We start from the raw sequence: 18320 nt of genomic DNA, 5'->3' as shown, positions 1-18320 counted from the left end.
TCGTGATGACCCTCCAAGGGAATCCAGAAGGGTTCAAGTGCAAAATTTCCTGTGACCATGACAAATTGTTTTCAGGAAAAAACCAAATGCTCACATTAGGACCAATGCATTTGACCTCATGTGAATCCAAAGACCTGTCATTCTCTTCCTCCCTCGGGGAATTTCTGGCCAGAGACACAGGCAAAATGTGTTCAGAAAGTCTGTTTTTAGAGATTTTGGACACTGCTGGCAGGGGTGTCAATGGAAACCACCTCTGGAGGACAGATTGGTGACTAGCTGTCAAAATATAAGATGGGACTGCTTTGGGACCCAGCAGGGATTTGTGGGGATTCGATATCTTATTTTGTTCACTGAAACAAAAAATTTAGAATCAGTCTAAATGCCCATTGATAATTATTATGGTAATGTATGTGGTGAAAACCTAAGCACCAGGCAAAAGAAATCAACAAATTTAAAGACATAATGTTGGGGTGCCTGGGTGGCTCAGTCGGTGAAGCATCTGTCTGCCCTCAGCTCGGGTCATGGTCCCGGGGTCCCGGAATCAAGCCGCATGTCAGGCTGCCTGATCAGCGGGGAGTCTGCTTCTCCCTCTTCCTCTGCCCTTCTCCCCTGCTCATGCTCTCTCTCAAGTAAATAAATAAAATCTTTTAAAGTTAAAAAAATAATTAAAAAGGGGGCACCTGGGTGGCACAGCGGTTAAGCGTCTGCCTTCGGCTCAGGGCGTGATCCCGGCATTATGGGATCGAGCCCCACATCAGGCTCTTCCTCTATGAGCCTGCTTCTTCCTCTCCCACTCCCCCTGCTTGTGTTCCCTCTCTCGCTGGCTGTCTCTATCTCTGTCAAATAAATAAAATCTTAAAAAATAATAATAATAATAATTTAAAAACTATTTAAAAAATAAAATAAAGACATAATATTGAGCAAAAAGACTAAGTTTCATCGTTACTTTTTCCATTTAAAAATATCTAGCTAATAAAACAAACTATTCAAAAAAAGAAACATTGCAAATCAAAGATGTGAGATCAGATTACCAAAAAGAGATAGAATGTTGCCTTTGAGCTTGATACAAACGACATTAGTGTGTAACTTTAAAACTCTGCTTCTAGGACACATGGATGGCTCAGTCGTTTAAGTGTCCCACTCTATTACGGCTCAGGGCATGATCTCAGGGTCATGAGATTGAGCCCCACATGTGGAGCCTGCTTAAGATTCTCTCTCTCCTTCTCCCTCTGCCCCTCCACCCCACAAGCCCCACTCATGCAAATGAGCTCTCTCTCTCTCTAATTAATTAATTAAAAAATAAGGGGCACCTGGGTGGCTCAGTTGGTTAAGCTTCTGCCTTCCACTCAGGTCATGATCCCAGGGTCCTGGGATAGAGCCCCACATTGGGATCCCTTCTCAGCAGGGAGTCTGCTTATCCTTCTGCCCCTTCCCCCGCTCCTTGTCTCTTTCTCAAATAAATAAATAAAATCTTTTAAAAATTAATTAAAAATAAAAAACTAGGGGCGCCCAGGTGGCTCAATCAGTTGAGCATCTGCCTTTCAGCTCAGGCCATGATCTCAGCAGGGAGTCTGCTTCTCCCCCTCCCTCTCCCTCTGTGTGCTGGCTCTCTCTCTCTCTCTCAAATAAATAAATCTTTTAAAAATAAATAAATAATTAAAAAAAATAAAACTGTAGGGGCGCCTGGGTGGCTCAGTCGTTAAGCGTCTGCCCTTGGCTCAGGGCGTGAACCCAGCGTTCTGGGATCGAGCCCTGCATCAGGCTCCTCCTCTGGGAGCCTGCTTCTTCCTTTCCCACTCCCCCTGCTTGTGTTCCCCCTCTCACTGGCTGTCTCTCTCTGTCAAATAAATAAATAAAATCTTAAAAAAAAATAAAACTGTTTTTTACACTGTGACAATTACTCAAAATTGTACTATTGGATCTATGGTGGCTTTTTAATTTTCTGGGAATTTATGGTTGCCTTTCTTTTTCCTTGACAACAGTTGTCATGTTCATATACACATATATACAACACCTTCAATATATCATGAAGAATAGACAGGATCTTAAGTGCTTGACAACAGTTGTCATGTTCATATACACATATATACAACACCTTCAATATATCATGAAGAATAGACAGGATCTTAAGTGCATACCAAGACTGTCACACCTACTGGTGTTGGCCCAGGCACTGCCGCCATGTCTGTTCATCTCTTCTGGACCCATCTTACCTAGGCTGTACCCCCATCATGCTCTTTTCCACCTAGTGCTCCCACAGTCCCCAAGCACACTACTTGGAGGCAGTGTCCCTCCCCTGTATATCAATTTCTCAGCCTAGCATCAGAGGCTGCACATGATCCAGCCTCTCTTGCCTTAAAAAAAGTACCCTTATTTATTAAGGCTGGGTGTGTGCCAGACGGTGTGACAAGTGTTTCACTACTGGCTATGTTGCTGCCACTTTAGACAGAAGAAAACTGAGGCTTAAGGAAGGAAAAACACTTGTCTGAGGTCACACAGTGGTAGGTGGCACAGCCAGAACTTAACTCCAGAGCGTAAGTTGAAACCATGTATTCTCTTTGCCTGCATGGCCCCCATTAACAAAGATGGAAGATATCCTCCTCCCACCCTGCTCAGGGGACTCTGGGTGGGCGTGGCCAACCTAGAGAAATAGCTGGTTGGGCACCACTTGCAGCCCCCAACCCTCCTCCCCCCAACAAGCCTCTGGGAAGGGTCCGGAATCAGGAATCACCGGGTAGCTGCAAAGGCCAAAGGTCAGACAGGGGTTTCCTGCCTACCCCTGGGAACTTCCTCCCTCCCAACCCAACTCCTACCTCTGTGACGAACACCACCCTGAAGGACCCCCTCCCCGCTGTCAACTACCCCCCTCTCCATTAACCTGGTTGTTGAGGGGAAGGATCCCCATGCAGCAGCCTTCATGCTGCTGTGCCCCCCTCCCCAAGCAGTGTACAATAATGGTGTTCTTGTCCAGCAGACTTTCCATCCGCTGGTCCCTTTCCCCTCAGCCCCCATCCCTCCCTCCTACCAGCCTTGACCCCATGGAGCTAGGGGCTGTGTCCCACTCTGTCTCCCCAAGACTAAGGGTCCCTTATGGCCGGGTCTGAGGCTGACACCTCATCCAGAATGGAGGGTTTTCCTAGAGCTCCTCGTTTTGGGGGGAATGGGCAAGAGGGCACACCCAGAGTCCTTGGCTCCTTGGTCCCCAAATCCCCTTCATGCCCACCCAGGGGTGACCCACAGTGAAGTTCAACCCCCATCTACCTGGCACTTTCCATTCACCATCGCACAGCGCCCCAAATAACACTTCCAGCAGGAAATGATAGTAATCACAAAACAGCAAACCCTCCCTTACAGCCCCCCTCCTTGGCCCTGTCACCGAAACACCACAGGGATACCCAGCTCACAGAAGGGGAAACTGCGAACAGACAGGAGAAGTCCCTCCCTTGAGCTCACTTGGGTCGAGCCTGCTTGGCCAGCCCCCAGCTCACTTGCGCACTTACGCAGCGCCTCTGTGAGCAGGGCGTCGGGTGGCCTGACAGCTGGGGGAGCCTGGGCCACTGCCATCCATGTGTCAGCCCTCCCTAAAGCCCTGATGAGCACCTACTGTGTGCCTGGCTCTGGGCCAAGCACTCTGCCCAACTTAGCCCACGAGGTGGACACACATCCGTAGCCAGTCCAGCAGGAGGGAAGCCCAGCTCTACGAACTCACAGCGTGAGACCCGGGACAGTCCCTTGGCCTCCCTGTGCCTCAGTTTCTTCCTCCGCACCACAGGGGCGTAGACAGGAGATAGTATGCAGCCAGTGCTGAGAACAGCGCTGGGCACGGAGCAAGGGCAGGTGGGGAAACTGAGGCTCCGAGGGGCCGAGGAAGCCGCCCCCCCCCACCAGCTGGTGCCCCACCCAGTGACAATCAGAAGCCCAGCAGCGTCGCGGCCCCTCCCTTCACAGCCAGGGTGGGAGTGTTGTGATAACCCACAGCCCCCATTTCCTCCCGGTCAGGAAGGAGCCAGGCAGAGGAAGTATTAAGAGGAGTAATATAAACACTCCCCCCGGTCCGTGGCAGGGTGCAGAAGGGGCAGCCGCCATCACCCGGAGCAGGCCAACCAGCTGAGCAGCGCTGCGGGCCGGGCAGAGATGGGCCTGGCCATGGAGCACGGAGGAGCCTACTCACGGGCGGGGGGCAGCCCGAGGGGCTGCTGGTACTACCTGCGCTACTTTTTCCTCTTCGTGTCGCTCATCCAGTTCCTCATCATCCTGGGCCTCGTCCTCTTCATGGTCTACGGCAACGTGCACGTGAGCACGGAATCCAACCTGCAGGCCACCGAGCGCCGGGCCGAGGGCCTATACAGCCAAGTGGTGGGGCTCACGGCCTCCCAGGCCAACCTGTCCAAGGAGCTCAACCTCACCTCCCGAGCCAAGGACACCATCATGCAGTTGCTGCTGAATGCCCGCCGCGACCTGGACCGGATCAATGCCAGCTTCCGCCAGTGCCAAGCTGACCGGGTAAGGCCTCAGGCCAGACACTTGCCCTGGGCGCTCTGGGCAGGGCCCCTTGCCAATCTGAGCTCTGGTTCCCTCGTCTGTGAGCCAGAGACAGTCGTAGACTCTCTATTTCATGCGAGGAGCCCATGGGGATAAGCAATGCAGAGTTGGTTAGTACAAGTATATCCCATGCGATATTGGGGATACACTTATCCTAAAGCAATGTATTCATTATCTATCTGGAACTTCAGTGTAACTGGGCATCCTGGCTGTGGATCGGCAGCACCCCTGGGCCCATGACTTAATAGGCGTAAAGCCCACAGAATGTGCCAGCACATACCAGCTACGAATAAGAACGAGCTAAAAACTCAGAGCCTTTGTTTCTTACTCAGTAAGAAGTATGAACAGTTCCCATTTGCCTTATGCTGGGTGCCTGCTTTAGAAATATCTCATTACTGAATCCCTTGCGGTCAGGAGAAGCTCCAAACACTTTTGCGCATGGGGAAATGAAAGCCTGAAGTGGGGGGAGGTGCTTTTCTCTGGGGTGGGGGTGGGGCAGAGACAGGCAGCCCCAGGGAAGGGTCCCGGCGGCACACATGGGCGTCTAGTGGAGACTGCCACCCGTTTGCACCCCCAGCTCATGTCATAGACACTCGACAAGACAATCTCCCGCGTTCTCACAGGTGCGCTTCCTCTGGGGGAGGCCTTGTTGCTGGGACCTCATTCCTCGGGCCTCAGCATAATCGGGGTGAGAGAAGGGAGGACCAGAGGAGGGAAGGCTGGATGGGGGCAGCCTCAGTTTCCCCCACAGGCTGGCTGAGGTGGAGGGTACGGGTCAGTGGAAAAAAAGGCCTCTGCTGGGGCCTCAGACCACCCAGCCCTCCCTACCCTACAGGAAAGATGTGCTCAGGCCCCCTCACACCTGCCCAGGGAAGGTCTGTGTCTCCATGTCTCAGATCCCAGGGCAAGGTGGGTCCCACCTCAGGTTTCCCAGTTCCTGGGGAACTGGCCCATTTGGATCTTCCAGGACACGCACAGCCATCGGGTCCAGGAGCTATCAGGAATTCCAGGATCATAAAGTTTTAGACGCTCACACACATCCCGGAACCCTGAACTTCCCCCATTGCAGAATGTTAGGAACCTAAGATTCTGTGTCTTTACAAGTATAATATTTGAAGATCACAGGTTTTTTTTTGGGGGGGGGTTGGGGTTTTTTGTTTTTTTTCTCCTCCGTGTTGACAAATTTCTCTGGGCTGGAACCTCTTAGGATTTTCTCCAAGGCCCCTGGGGTTTCTCTAGTTTCAGGCCGCATGCACCCCACCCTGGAGGGGAGCCCCTGATGCTGGGGAGTGTCTTCTGCCCCTGCCCACACCATGGCAGCCCCAAGTGTCTGATGGTAACAGGTGAATCTTGGTCTTCCCCGGTCCTGGCCACGCTAAGAAATGTGATTTTTCTTAAATTCTCTGTGGGGGGGCGCCTGGGTGGCACAGCGGTTAAGCGCGGTTAAGCGTCTGCCTTCGGCTCAGGGCGTGATCCTGGCATTGTGGGATCGAGCCCCACATCAGGCTCCTCTGCTATGAGCCTGCTTCTTCCTCTCCCACTCCCCCTGCTTGTGTTCCCTCTCTCACTAGCTGTCTCTATCTCTGTCAAATAAATTAAAAATCTTTAAAAAAAATAAAAATAAAAATAAATTCTCTGTGGGGGCAACTGCACTTTTGGCCCCGAGATCCTGGAAGTGAAAAGAGGATTTAATTCAGTGATATTTTTAGGGTCTGCTCCACCCTGCCTGGGTCAGGGTGCTGGGACCCTCACCTGGCACTTGGGGTCCAGAAGCAGCACTCTGAGACCTCCTCTTTTCACTTTATCCAACTGGAAGAAAGCCTCTTTCTCATTTCATGTTTGGATCCAACTCATTTTGTTGCAATCTCCAGATCTTCCTCTTCTGTGGCTTTTTGAGAAAAGTCAGTAGAACGTCCAGAACTGTTTTCTGCCTCTCCCTAACCCCAGGGCATCAGCACAGGGCCGACTTCCAAAGGAATAAGGACAAGGGGTGACAGAAAGACAAACCTTCCACATTCTTCATTGCTTTTCCTGTTATATTTCTGCAGAGGGTTCTGTTCCAGAGTTTGGAAAGCACCTGGTTGAATTGTAAGAACTTCCTTAAAAAACAATTTATTGAGGGGCACCTGGGTGGCTGAGTCGGTGAAGCGTCTGCCTTTGGCTCAGGTCATGATCCCAGGGTCCTGGGATTGAGCCCCACATCGGGTTTCCTGCTCATCGGAGAGCCTACTTCTCGCTCTCCCTCTTCTGCTCCCCCTGTTTGTGCTCTCGCTCTCTGCCTCTGTCTGGCTCTCTCGCTCTCTCTCTCTGTTTAAAAGAAAAACAGCTTTATGGAGATTTAATTCATATGCTCTACAGCGCTTCCAATTAAAAGTGTATAATTCAATACTTTTTAACACCTTCACAGAGTTGTGCAATCATCACAGTTGATTTTAGAATATTTCATCGCTCCAGAAAAGAAACCCTGTCCCCATGAGCCGTCACTCCCTATCCTCCCCTTCCCCCAGCCCCTGGCAATCACTGCTTTCTGTCTCTATGAATTTGTTCTCGACATTTTGTATGAATGGGATCCTACAGCAGGTGTCCTTTTGTGTCTTGGCTTCTATCATTTACCATGACTTTTTGAAGATTCACCCCTGTGTGTCAGGGTTTCGTTCCTTTTTTTTTTTTTTTAAGATTTTCTTTATTTATTCGACAGAGATAGAGACAGCCAGCGAGAGAGGGAACACAAGCAGGGGGAGTGGGAGAGGAAGAAGCAGGCTCATAGCGGAGGAGCCTGATGTGGGGCTGGATCCCATAACGCCAGGATCACGCCCTGAGCCTAAGGCAGACGCTTAACCTCTGTGCCACCCAGGCGCCCCTCGTTCCTTTTTTTTTTTAATCAAGATTTTTATTTATTTATTTGACAGAGAGAGACAGCGAGAGAGGGAACACAAGCAGGGGGAGTGGGAGAGGAAGAAACAGGCTTCCCACTGAGCAGGGAGCCCGATGCGGGGCTCGATCCCAGGACCCTGGGATCACGACCCAAGCTGAAGGCAGATGCTTAATGACTGAGCAGCCCAGGCGCCCCAGGAGTTCATTTCTTTTTATGGCTGAGTAATATTCCATTCTGTGGATGGACTTCATTCACCTGTTGATGGACCCTTGGGTTGTTTCCACCTTTTGGTGATTGTGACTAGGGCCGCCATAAACACGCATGTAAAAGTTTTTGTGTGGACCTATGCTTCAATTTCTCTTGGGTCTACACCCAAGAGTGGAATTGCTGGGTCACATGGTAATTCTACGTGTGACATTTCAAGGAACTGCCACACTGTTTTTCCAAAGCGGCTGCCCCATTTTACATTCCAACCAGGACCATCTGGGATTTCTCATTTCTCTACATTCTCACCAACGCTTGTTACTCTCTGCTCTTGTTTTCCATTTCATTTATAACCATCCTGATGGTTGGAAGGCGGTATCTCCCAGTGGTTTTTATTTGCATTTCCCTGATGAGTAATGATGGTGAATATTTTTTGATGTTTGCTGACTGCGTGTATGTCTTCTTTGAAGAAATGTTTCAGATGCTTTGCCCTTTTTTCAATTATCTATTTATTATTGATCCATAAGAGTTTACTTTTATATATTCAGGACACTAGTCCTATCATCAGATAGATTCTTTGCAAATATTTTCTCCCATCTATGGGTTGTCTTTTCCCTTTCTCTATTTTTTTTTAATAATTCAAGTATGGTGATACACAATGGTACATTGGTTTCAGGTGTACGACATAGTGATTCGACAGTCTTTTCCCTTGATAGAATCTTTTTTTAAAGATTATTTATTTATTTATTTGACAGAAAAATATGGAACACTTTACGAATTTGTGTGTCATCCTTGCACAGGGGCCGTGCTAATCTTCTCTGTATTGTTCCAATTTTAGTATACGTGCTGCTGAAGTGAGCACCTTGATAGAATCCTATAAAGCACAAAAGTTTTTAATTTTGATGAAGTCCAATTTATCCGTTTTTCTCTTTGTGCTTTTGGTGTCACATCTAAGAAACCATTGCCAGGGGGCACCTGCTCAGTGGGGAGTCTCCTTCCCCCTCTCCCTCTGCCCCTTCCCACTGTTCTATGCTCTCTCTTTCTCTCACTCCCAAGGAAATGAATAAAGTCTTGAAAGAAAGAAAGAGAAAGAAAGAAAGAAAGAAAGAAAGAAAGAAAGAAAGAAAGAAAGAAAGAAAGGGAGAGAAAGAAAGAAACCATTGCCAAGTCCATGGTCATGCAGAGTTAACACCTAGGTTTTCTTCTAAAGAGTTTTATAGTTTTAGTTCTTACATTTGGGTCGTTGAGCCATTCTGAGTTAATTTTTGTATATGGTGTGAGGTAGGGGTCCAAATTCATTCCTTAACATGTGGAGATACAGCTATGCCAGCACCGTTTGTGGAAAAGACTCTTCCCCCCCCATGGAATGATTTTGCCACCTCTATTAATTTCCCAGGGCTGCTTTATTAACAAAGTACCACAAATTGGGTGGCTTAAAGAATAGAAATTTAGGGGCGCCTTGGGGGCTCAGTCGTTAAGTGTCTGCCTTTGGCTCAGGTTGTGGTCCCAGGGTCCTGGGATTGAGTCCACATCAGGCTCCCTGTTCAGCAGGAGCCTGCTTCTCCCTCTCCTTCTGCCTGCTGCTCCCCCTACTTGTGTTCATTCTCTGTCTGTCAAATAAACAAAAAAATTCTTAAAAAAACCAAAAGAATAGAAATTTATTTTTGTACATACAAGAGGTCAAGATGCGAGTTCCTTTGGAGAGTTAAGAGGGAAGAATCTGTTCTAGGCGTCTCTCCTTGGCTTGTAGATGACCACCTTCCTCTGTGTCTTCACATCGTCTTCCCTCTGTGCATTTCTGGGTATCCAAATTTCCTTTTATAAGGACACCAGTCATTTGGATTAGGGCCCACCCTCATGACCTCATGTTAACTTAATCACATCTTTAAAGACACTATCTCCAAATATAGTCACATTCTGAGGTACTGGGGGTTAGGATTTCCATATATGATGGGGTGGGGGACAATTCAGTTCTTAACAGCATCCTTGTCAAAAAGTAGTTGGCCAGAGGCACCTGGGTGGCTCAGTCGGTTAAGCGTCTGCCTTCAGCTCAGGTCATAATCCCAGGGTCTTGGGATCAAGCCCCACATCAGACTCCCTGCTCAGTGGGGAGCCTGCTTCTCCCTCTCCCTCTGCCAGCTGCTCCCCTGCTTGTGCTCTCTCTCTCTCTCTTTCAAATAAATAAATAAAATCTTAAAAAAATAAAAAAGTAGTTGGCCATAAATGTGAATTAATGTTTTCAAGCCTCATGCATGTAGCTTGTATCCATGCTTTATCCCTTTTTATTGCCAAGTAGCATTAACTGTAACAACTTTTCAAAGATCTAACCAGCATCCCCTGTATAGGAGCCATGCCCTTGTGAATTGGGCCAACACAGGCCACCCAGGTGTGGGATCTGGAGCAAGAGGACCCACGGGGGTTGGACTGTGAGCTCTGCCCTGTGTCCCATCCTGTTAGGTGAGCTACATGAACAACCAGCGGTACATGGCGGCCATCATCTTGAGTGAGAAGCAATGTCAAGAACAACTCAAGGAGACTAACAAAAGCTGCAATGGTGAGTGGTCTGGATAGTAGGGAGCCAGGGGGTTAGACTCCCTGCCCAGCCTCTTGGCAACCCCCAACCTTCCCGAGATGTATTATCGTGTCCCTGTAGCCTTGCTCCTCATGCTGAACCAGAAGGCCAAGACACTGGAGGTGGAGGTGGCAAAGGAGAAGGAAGTGTGCACCAAAGACAAGGAGGGGCTGGCGCTGAACAAGCGAGTGGTGGAGGAACAGCTGACCGAGTGCGGCAAGGCCCGGGAGCAGCAGCGGCAGGAGCGACAGCTGGCCGAGGATCGCCTGCAGAAGGTGCAGGCCCTCTGCCTCCCGCTGGACAGGGACAAGTTTGAGACTCAGCTGCGTAACCTCTGGAGGGACTCCATTATCCCACGCACGCTGGACACGATGGGTTATAATCTGTACCATCCTCTCAGCTCTGAAATCACCTCCATCCGGAGAAGCTGCGACCACATGCCCACCCTCATGGCCACCAAGGTGGAGGAGCTGGCCCGGAGCCTGCGGGCCGACATAGACCGCGTGGCCCGCGAGAACTCGGACATCCAGCGCCAGAAGCTAGAGGTCGAGCAAGGCCTGCGGGCCAGTCAGGAGGCCAAGGAGAAGGTGGAGAAGGAGGCCCAGGCCCGGGAGGCCAAACTCCAGGCCGAATGCGCCCGGCAGACACAGCTGGCGCTGGAGGAGAAGGCAGCCCTGCGGAAGGAGCGAGACAGCCTGGCAAAGGAGCTGGAGGAGAAGAAGCGGGAGGCAGAGCAGCTCAAAATGCAGCTGGCCGTCAGCAACTCCGCCCTGGACACCTGCATCAAGGCCAAGGTGGGCTAGAGGGCCCTGGATTCAGGTTGCATTGGGGTCAGGTCTGGGGGCCATGTTGGTGGCGATGTCTACCATGTTTGAGGTGAGCTTCTCAGTCTAGGTCCGGTTAGTTAACTCACTTGAGAGTGTCACTGATATAAGATTGGGGTGGAGTTTGGAAGGACATGGAGAAAGGACTAAGGATTGGGATTGAGTTTAGAGTGGCTGGTGGGCCTCCAAATTGGTTCAGGGTGAGGACGGGGGATTCATGGAGGGTTGGTGTCAGGGTTGGGATGTGTCTGAGTTGAAGAATCAGGGCCCATGAGTGCAGTTGGCAGTTAGACTAAGTTTAAGGCTGGGCTATAGGAAGGCTTGATGTGGGGCAGAGCTCGGGTTTGGCTTAAGGGGAGCTCTTAGTGACTGCTGTGTTTGAGTCGGTTTGAGTTGAAGTTAGGGTTCCATTGAAGATTACATTAGTCTTACAATTGGGGTTGTGCTGAGTTTGGATTGTGGGGAAAGGTTGAAAGTTAGGTCAGGGGTCACATGCAGGGTGGCCGGTGAGTCTAGCGTTGGGTGTAGGACGTCAGTGGCTTGGGTTGGGTTGAGTGGAGACACCAAAGCTGGAGTTGAAGCTCAGGTGAGTGTAGGTGGCTGGTGGGTCTAGAGATGATTAGAGGTTTGGGGCCAAGGGTGGATTTAGGATTTCATGGGCATTAGGATTGGGATTGGTGTTGACCATGGGTTAGGAGTTGAAGTTGGTTTGGGTTTAGGGTGGCTGACTGAGGGTTGAATTCGGCTGGCGTCAGGATATATTTGAAATGAAGGATTGGTTGACCCTGAGTTAGGGTAGGGAAAGCAGGGGAGGGGTGAGGGTTAGGGCTGGGTGTAGAGTAGAAACTAGACAGGTGCTGATCTTGGGTGGGGCTGGGTTGAGGTTCCATCTGAGGTAGAGGTGAGGGGCTAAGGTTGAGTTGGGGTGAGTGTGGTATTGGGAAGCTGTTTACGGGTGGCCGTGGTGGAGCCTGGGGCTGGGCTGGGGGAAGGGGGTTGGGGGTGGATTTTTTTTTTAATATTTTATTTATTTATTTGAGAGAGAGAGACAGAGAGAGAGAGAGAATGAGCAGGGGAAGGAGCAGAGGCAGAGGGAGAAGCAGACTCCCCGCTGAGCAGGGAGCCCGATGCCAGACTCCAGGATCATGACCTGAGCCAACGACAGATGCCCAACCGACTGAGCCACCCAGGTGCCCCGGGGGGTGGATTTTTCATAGCAGCCAGGTCGCAGTAATGGGCTGGGGTCAGAATTAGATATAAAGCTATGGTCAGATGAGGTTTGTCGTCAGGATTGGGTTTAGGTCAGGGTTTGATCCTAAGGAAAGTGCTGTTTTCATGTTGGATTGGATTTTAGGTGATTGTGTTTAGAGCTGGCTTTGGATTTCAGGCTCAGGGTTGTTGCAGGGAAGGCAGTGGGTTTACAGAGTGGGTCGGCTTCAGCCCGGACTGGGGCTGGGTTGGGTGGATGGACTTAGCTGGGGTCATGCATTGGGATCAGGTTGGAACTGGGACTGTGGGGGAGACCGAGGCAGGCCACAGCAGGGTCTCTGGGGGGGCTTCCCAGGAAAGCCAGTCCCTGGAGTCCCCAGTCCTTTGAGGGCAGGTGGGTATAGGGGATTATCCATCAACTAATGCAGGTGTCTTTCTCCGGTATCTGTTTCCCCGCCCTGGAAGGAACTCAGCCCCAGGTATCCTAGAGCATGGAGGAGCAGGAGCCTCTCTGGGACCCTGGTTCAGGGGCCCCGGCTCCTGCCAACCTCCTTCCATCTTTCTTCCCACAGTCGCAGCCTATGCCTATACCAAGACCTGTGGGCCCTGCCCCCAACCCTCAGCCCATCGGTGAGTGACAGAAAGCAGGGCCAGGAAGGGGTTTGGGGATGGTCCTTTCTACTTTTTATCCTATCTCAGCTCTGCTATTGGGGCTGCCAGCCCACCCCTAACCCAGGGTTGGGGCAGTTGGTTGGAGCTGACCCCTCTTCTCTCACCATAGACCCAGCTGGCCTGGAGGAGTTCAAGAAAAGGATCCTGGAGTCCCAGAGGCCCCCTACAGGCATTGTTGTAGCCCCATCTAGGTAAGGCACTGGGCCAACTGAGATGGTTCAGTCTCAGGGCTTCAGAGGAGGCTGGGAACAGGACTCAGGGTGGAGGGAGGCTCATCTCACACACTGCTTCCTTAATTGAGTGCCTGCTGTATACCAGGCCCTAAGCTGGGTCCTGGGGACACAGCAGTGACCAAGACCCGCACAGGTCCGTTCATGAAACTCCCTGAGTGGAGGGTGAGAGAAACAATGAAGGAGCCATGAAACGAGAGACCAAGAGCCCGCAGTTATTAGGAGCTTGCTCTGAGTTCAGTGCAGCTGAAAGCGCTTTGCAAGATTAGCTCACTGACTCTTCACAACCCTAATCAGCGGGCGAGCCGCCGTCATTACCCACCACTTTCCAGACGAGGAAAGTGAGGCACAGAGAAGGTGTGCATCGTGCCCCAGGTAACACAGCCGGGGAGTGGCAGAGCTGGGGACACGAACCCAGGCTCTTGGACTCCAGGCAGGCGAAAGAGGGCCGCGGTGAGGAGGAGGCCTTTGAGCTGGAGGATGGGCTGAGCTGGTCTGGGAAAGGGCAGAAGGTATAGCGCTCCGGGTGACAAGGAGAGCCAGGGTAAAGGCTCAGAGGCCAGACTGGGGGGTAGGGGGTGGCTGGAGCTGAGGAAGGGAGGAGGGAGAGCAGCAGCGGAGACCCCGGGCCTCTCACCCCAGCCCTCTGAGCCTCTCTTTCTAACCTCTACAAAAACGGAGGTCTCTGAAATCAAGGGCATGGAAACTCTTTGCTAACTGTTAAGTGCTGTCCACAGGTGCCTAAAGCGAGGGGCTGGGGGTTGCGGTAGGGCGCATCAAGGCACCCCGGTGCACCCTCGGCTCAGGGCTCCGAGTCCGCACCCCGACCCCTCGCCACCTCCCAGAGTACAGCCTGTGCATCACAGGGAAGGTGACTCAGGCCGTCACCCCGAGAACATCCTGTTCTCCCTCCCAGGTGGTGGCCACACTCCCCGTGTTCAGGATTGCATCGCTGACCGAGGAGTCTGGGCTGGGCATTGCCATTCACAGTTTAGGACCCGGGGCTCCGGGACACACCTGGGATTTTAAGCCAGATTCCTCTGACCCCAGGCCTGTGCTCCTGTGGCTCTGCCAGCAAGGCTGTGGTCAGCCTGGTCTATTTCAGCCTGGGGACAAATAGACTTCCAGACAATTGTCTTCAAATCCTGGGCGGAGGAGGGGGAGTCCTCCACATCCAGCTCCATTTCCTCTATGGCTCCTCTTACATAGTCCCTCTAACGGGGAGCTCACCTTCTCGCAGAACTTGTCCCTTCCGCTCTGGATGGCTGTGTCTGGGAGAAATCCCTTAGCCTCAGGCAGCCCGCCGAGAGGGAAGCAGGAGGGTGGAGAGAAGACCCTGCTCCAAGCAAACAGTGTTCCTCTCTCCATCTTGGCCCAAAGCCATCATGGCAAGGAAGGAGGTTCTATTATTATCCCCACTTTTCAGAGGAGGAAACTGAGGCCCCAGGGAAGTGACCAGCCTGGGGTCATGCGTCAGTGAGTCAGGGCCAGAGCCAGACTCCCAGCCCAGACCCGTCCCAGCTGAGAAATGGGAAGCTCTTGACATTGTTTACCCCAAAGAGGGCCCTCCACAGAGAAAACAATGAGTACTTAAAGCAGGGCCCCTCCCGCTTCTCTCTGCCAGGTCTCAGGAAGGGGCCTTGGCTCTCTGGGCTCCAGCCTTGATTCAGCTTCCCCCTGAGAAAGGGGCCTTCAGCTCTGGCTTGGAGGGCCAGCGAGGCCAGCTCGTCAGTGGGCTAGCCTAGGCTATCCACAGGTTGTGGAATCACCACATAGGAACTTTAGATGCCTCCGATCAGGGGCCGGGGCTGGTCCAGCATCAACTCACCCAGCCCCGGATCGGGAGTCACTTTTTCTCAACTCTTATTCCTTCTGGGCCTTGACAAAGTCTCCAAAGCGGTGAAATGTTCCCACTTGCCGCTCTCCCTGAGATCCCAAAGTCAGGGCCAACCCACAGCCCAGCATCGGCTGGACGCGAACACTTCCCGTGGACATTTTTAGGTCATTTTCTCTTGATGGCAAGTGCACTAGTTTTCCTTCTTCCCTGGTAAGACTGTGTCTTTTGGGCATCCGTTTACATACGTTAAACACACACACACACACACACACACACGCAAAATTGATGTAAAGACAAATAAGTAAATATTGGTTTCGGGGCCAGGTGGCTGGATAAGGCAAAAGTTGGGACGCGGTTGTGGAATATAGGTGAGGTTTGGTGCGGTGAGGTCCGGAGCCGAGGGCCGAGAAAGAATTCTTGAGACATCTCTAGTGCAAAGCGGTGGTTTTATTAAAACAAAGGGACAGGATCCTTAAGCAGAAAGAGCTGCTGCCCCAGGGTGGTGAGGGGTGGCTGATTATACACTTGGGAGTTGGGGGGGGGTCAGGAAAAGGGACATTTCAAAAGGATTTTCATCTGCTAAAGAGGACCCTCGGGGTCCTGCAGGCCTGGCTGTGATCAAGCTAAGGCTGGTTTTCCGTCTGGCGAAGCACTAGCATTAAGACAGTTGGGAGCTTCCTGGAGGAAGGTCACAGGGATCCCACCCCGGAGCTGGGGGGCAGGGGGAGCTTGCAGGGTGTCCGCTGGGGCTTCGTCCTCAGGTAGCCTTCTGGTCCCTCAGCTGTTGCAACGCGGAAGGTTGAAGATGGGGAGTCCGGCCCTGGCTCTGAACGGGGCGCGCAGCGAGTGTCGCTCAAGTTCATTGCCATCACCGTCGTGATCCAGTTCGTTGATTGAACCCGTGTATCTTGAGCAGCGGCTGGGCGCTGAGGACACCAGGAGGATTAGGCAGAGAAACCGCCGCCCTTTGGGGCTCCCAGTCTAGTGGGGCAGACGGACGCGTGAGCTGTTGTTATAGGGCCCCTTGGTGGGCGAAGCAGAGAAGAGACGAGGCAGTGTGAGGAGGTTAGAATTTTCCACAGGAGGCCAGGCAGGCTCCTCTGCCCTGTATGAGGCTGACGCTGGGGCAGAGGACTAGAGGAGCTGAGGGAGGAGCCATGGGGATGGGGTGTCCCTGGAAGGGTGTACAGCCCATGCCGAGACCCTGAGACAGGGCCAGGCCTGGGGAAGAGGCTGGTGTGGCTCAGGGAGAGTGATCCAGGGGGTGAGTAGGAAGTGAGGGGGCGCGGGGGATGCAGGCCAGGCAGGGCCTGTGGCTGCGGTGAGAACTTGGGGAGCTTCAGGACAGCGCTGAGCAGAGAAGGACATGACAGGATTCAGGTGTTCATAGGGGCGAAGACGGCCGCCGGAGACCAGGGCCAAGGCAACTGTGCCGGTCCAGGCCTGTGATGATGGGGGCTCAGGAGCCTTGGTCTCTGAGAAATGGCCTGGGACCACCGTCCCTTGCAGGCTGGTGGGCAGGAGTGGGTGAGGAATGTATGTCAGGGCTGGCCCGGAGTGGGTGAATCCTGGTCAGGCTGGAGCCAGGGATGGGGGGGGCGGGGCAGAGCCAGCCAAGGAACGTGAGGCCACTCGGCCCCAGGGAAGAGCCAGGGAAGGAAGGGAGGGGGCCAGCGGAAGCAGGACTTGGCTGAGGCCCCCTCCTACCCGACCAGGAAACAGCCTCTGAGCCAACCCCTGACCCCTCACGAGAACCTTTGCGAGGCCAAGGAGGGGGAAGGGCATTCCAGACAGCAGGATGGCTCCTGCAAAGCCAGGGGGGAGGGGTGAAGTGAAGCGATGCCTCTTGAAAATTTGGAGGACTTTGGCAGGGTTTGAGTTTCTGACGAGGAGGACTGGTAGGGACAGAGTGGGTGGAGCCTTTAATGCCGGATAGAAAGGGTCTGGCTTTGTCCCCAGGGCACTGGGGAGCCAGGGAGAGTGTGTGAGGAGGGGCAGGCTCCTTGGAAAAACCCTCCTGGGAGTGAGTGAGGGGCTAGCCCTGGGGCAGTTCTGTGGAGACAAAGGAGGGAGACTGAGGTCCTGTTTGAGGGGTGGGGGGGTATGGACAGGGGCTTTGGGGAAAGTCCCAGGTGTAAAAGTCAGACAGGCTGCAGCAGAGGCCTAGAGCACAGAAGGTGGCCTCTCTGACCCCTGTCTCTTCATCTGTGTATTGAGGAGGCCCACATCTCAGTCCCACCCTCCCAGAGAGGTTCGACAAGTAGGAGTCTAATGGGAAGGCTGAACCCCAAAAGAGCCAAAGAGTCCTTGGTGGCAAGAAGGGGCCTGGGGTGGGAGGAAGCCGACCCAGGCAAGGTTTGTCCTTCCGTCTGTCTGACTGACTATTGTATTACCATCTCCTTCCTGCCCTAGTGGCTGAGGCGGCTCCAGGCCCTGAGGACCGAGGTGTGGCCCGGACTCGCCAGTCTGTGGACACGGCGCAGCGAGGCGCCCATGGTGCGGGCCGGCAGCCAGGGCCACGGCCGGCCGAACTCCCGCAGACACACCAAAGTGGGTGCCCTTGGCCTCCACCCCACTCTCGTGCTTCCTCACACCCCACCACACTGTCTGACACTCTCTCACAGGCCCACACCTGCACCACGCAATCCCCCGCCCATAGACACCGCAGTGATGTCACATACGGACACAATGATGTCACACAGACGTAGCAGTGATGTCACACCAGCCGAGGCGATGGCATCCCACCAAAACATGGCAGTGATGCCACACGGACACAGTGAGAACGTCGCCCACAGATACAGCACCGACATCACACACACACCCCTTCTGCCCAGCCCTTGCCGATTCACACCCCTCCCGCGCACACGGACCCAGGCACTCCCAGCACCCCACCCGTCTGCACACCCTCATGCCCCCGCCACACCGCCCTCCAATTTTCTCATCTCCCGACTCCTCGCCCCTAGTATGCCGGGCCTAGGGAAGTGGGAACAGGACGACATGAGCCTCCGACCTCCCCAGGAGAGTCTCCTGGCTCCCCTGCCAGCCCACACCTGAACCCAGGGCAAATGTCACCCACTGGCCCCATCATAGCCCATGAGGGCGGCTGCCCCCCTCGTCCCTCTGCCCCCACACCCGGCCCTACCTGTGGCCCGCATTAATGTTAGTGGCACTAAATAAATGTTATTGAATCCTTTTAAAGATTCCAGAGTGGTGATTTCTGCTTTGGAAAGGCACCACCTAGCTATGCGTGAGAAAAGACGGCAAGCTAGGACCCCCGCTCCCCTGCCAGCCTCCCACCCTCCCGCCAACCTGTCCCGGGCCAGAAAAGCCTGCAACCTGGACCAAGGCTGGGGCG

The 18320-nt window shown here is 53.0% G+C and overlaps 1 protein-coding gene and 1 non-coding gene across 2 annotated transcripts; one reads left to right on the top strand and one right to left on the bottom strand.

The window, feature by feature from the left end:
* The first annotated feature begins 4009 nt into the window (after positions 1 to 4009).
* PLVAP (plasmalemma vesicle associated protein) lies at positions 4010 to 18163 on the top strand. Its single transcript, XM_011221973.3, has 6 exons — positions 4010 to 4503; positions 10079 to 10175; positions 10275 to 10987; positions 12799 to 12856; positions 13008 to 13089; positions 17378 to 18163. The coding sequence occupies exons 1-6, from the start codon at positions 4135 to 4137 to the stop codon at positions 17382 to 17384; spliced, it is 1326 nt and encodes a 441-aa protein (XP_011220275.1). The 5' UTR covers positions 4010 to 4134; the 3' UTR covers positions 17385 to 18163.
* LOC117802161 lies at positions 8377 to 8483 on the bottom strand. Its single transcript, XR_004625202.1, has one exon. It is a non-coding gene; the product is annotated as a U6 spliceosomal RNA (small nuclear RNA).
* Positions 18164 to 18320: the final 157 nt, after the last annotated feature.

The sequence above is a fragment of the Ailuropoda melanoleuca genome, chromosome 4 (genome assembly GCF_002007445.2).
Source record: "Ailuropoda melanoleuca isolate Jingjing chromosome 4, ASM200744v2, whole genome shotgun sequence".
NCBI classification, from domain to species: Eukaryota; Metazoa; Chordata; class Mammalia; order Carnivora; family Ursidae; genus Ailuropoda; species Ailuropoda melanoleuca.
Note: the sequence above shows the minus strand (reverse complement) of the source record. Positions and strands in the feature narration are given on the sequence as shown.